The sequence below is a fragment of the Echinops telfairi genome, unplaced genomic scaffold (genome assembly GCF_000313985.2).
Source record: "Echinops telfairi isolate 266 unplaced genomic scaffold, ASM31398v2 ScPeMD7_3533;HRSCAF=4204_0, whole genome shotgun sequence".
Taxonomy (NCBI): Eukaryota; Metazoa; Chordata; class Mammalia; order Afrosoricida; family Tenrecidae; genus Echinops; species Echinops telfairi.
The window spans coordinates 77,174,957-77,176,281 of record NW_022107431.1 but is presented as its reverse complement, the minus strand read 5'-3'; the positions used below and the strand labels follow the sequence as shown (position 1 = coordinate 77,176,281).

Below are 1,325 nucleotides of genomic sequence, written 5' to 3'. Positions count from 1 at the left end.
TATCCATTTGCACGTTTTCATCCACACTCCATTTTCAGGAAGGCCTCCTTTAGCTCGCATTCTTTTTCAGCCTGGCTTTCCTTTTTTTCCTCTTTCCGCTTCTTTCCAGAATCTGCCTATCACTTCCTGTTGTTTTGCTATCATGTTAGAGAGTACGTGCTTCAGCTCTGTTTTTATTTCAAGGCAGGAATTGCTCTGCTCTTTGTCCTGGTCCTTTATTCCTGAGCCCTGGGTGTGTGGCAGTGGCTTATTCTTTGATGATACAAGGCTGCTTTTCTTGGACCAGCTAGCTTGATAATATTTGTTAGGGAAGTGGGGCCAGAACCCCTTTCAGACCTAGTGGTTCGTTCACTTACGCCTTTCTTCTTTATAACCAGTAGGGCTAGGCAGTCCTAGGCCTTTTCAGAATTAAGGGTTTCTTCTCTTCAACTGCCATCCAGAATGGTTGCTTTGTGCAAATGTGGCTTGAGGAATGAGAACTTTAAGGATTAAGGCACTTTGTTGCTTGTATTCCTTCTCAAAACATAATTGGAAATATGGGAACTCTTGTCTCTGTTGCTGCAGTACAGCGATGTAGGTTTTGTTCTGTGCCTGACAAACATACGCGTTGTTTCTCGTGAAATCTGCAGCTGCAATATTATCTGCTCCGTTCTGCACACACTCCTGTTTCCAGGTGGGAAGACTTCTACTTAGTTTGTGACTTGGAGTTTCTGCTGGTTATTGGTTTCTCAGAAAATGGACTCTGTGTCTTTGTTTCCTATTCTTCTCAAATTATATCCAGAGGGAGAAGGGAGAACTTTTGATGATTTGCAAATTGGATGTCCACTGTACAAGGTTTTTTTATTTATATTTAAAGTTGGAAATATGGAGGTTCTGATTATTGACTTTGATTCATGTAATATGAAATAAGTGTGAAATTTAATGTATTTTTATATTTTATTCAACAACCTCTAGAGGACCTATTTGTCAGATGAAAATTCACCATATAAAGTTAAAAATAATGGATACAAAACTGTGGAAATTATTAGCACAAAAGGAAATCCCACTCCCTAAAGATAAACATTTAGTAGGTATTGTAGGAAAACTTTGAACTTTAAGAATTTTACTTGTATATGAGAAGTATATATGATTGAATCATTTAAAAACCAATAGATTTCATTTAGGGGCCAGGAACCTTTTTTATTGAATTCATTCGTCTTTTAATTGTTTAAAAGTTTCCATTTGTATAGCCTGCATTGTAGAATCAGACAGTATTTAGGTTGTACACCGGCTGATCCCACCCGAGAATGGGTAATGGTTTTCCTCTAAGAATTGTCAAGCGTGAA

General features: G+C 38.0%; 1 protein-coding gene across 1 annotated transcript in view; it reads left to right on the top strand.

Annotated features, from left to right (window-relative positions):
• USP45 (ubiquitin specific peptidase 45) overlaps positions 1 to 1,325 on the top strand; it is a 73,277-nt gene that overhangs the window by 3,168 nt on the left and 68,784 nt on the right. The window contains exon 2 of the mRNA XM_030886735.2: positions 110 to 183. Within this exon, the coding sequence (XP_030742595.2) occupies positions 110 to 183 (74 nt within the window). The remainder of the gene's footprint in view (positions 1 to 109; positions 184 to 1,325) is intronic.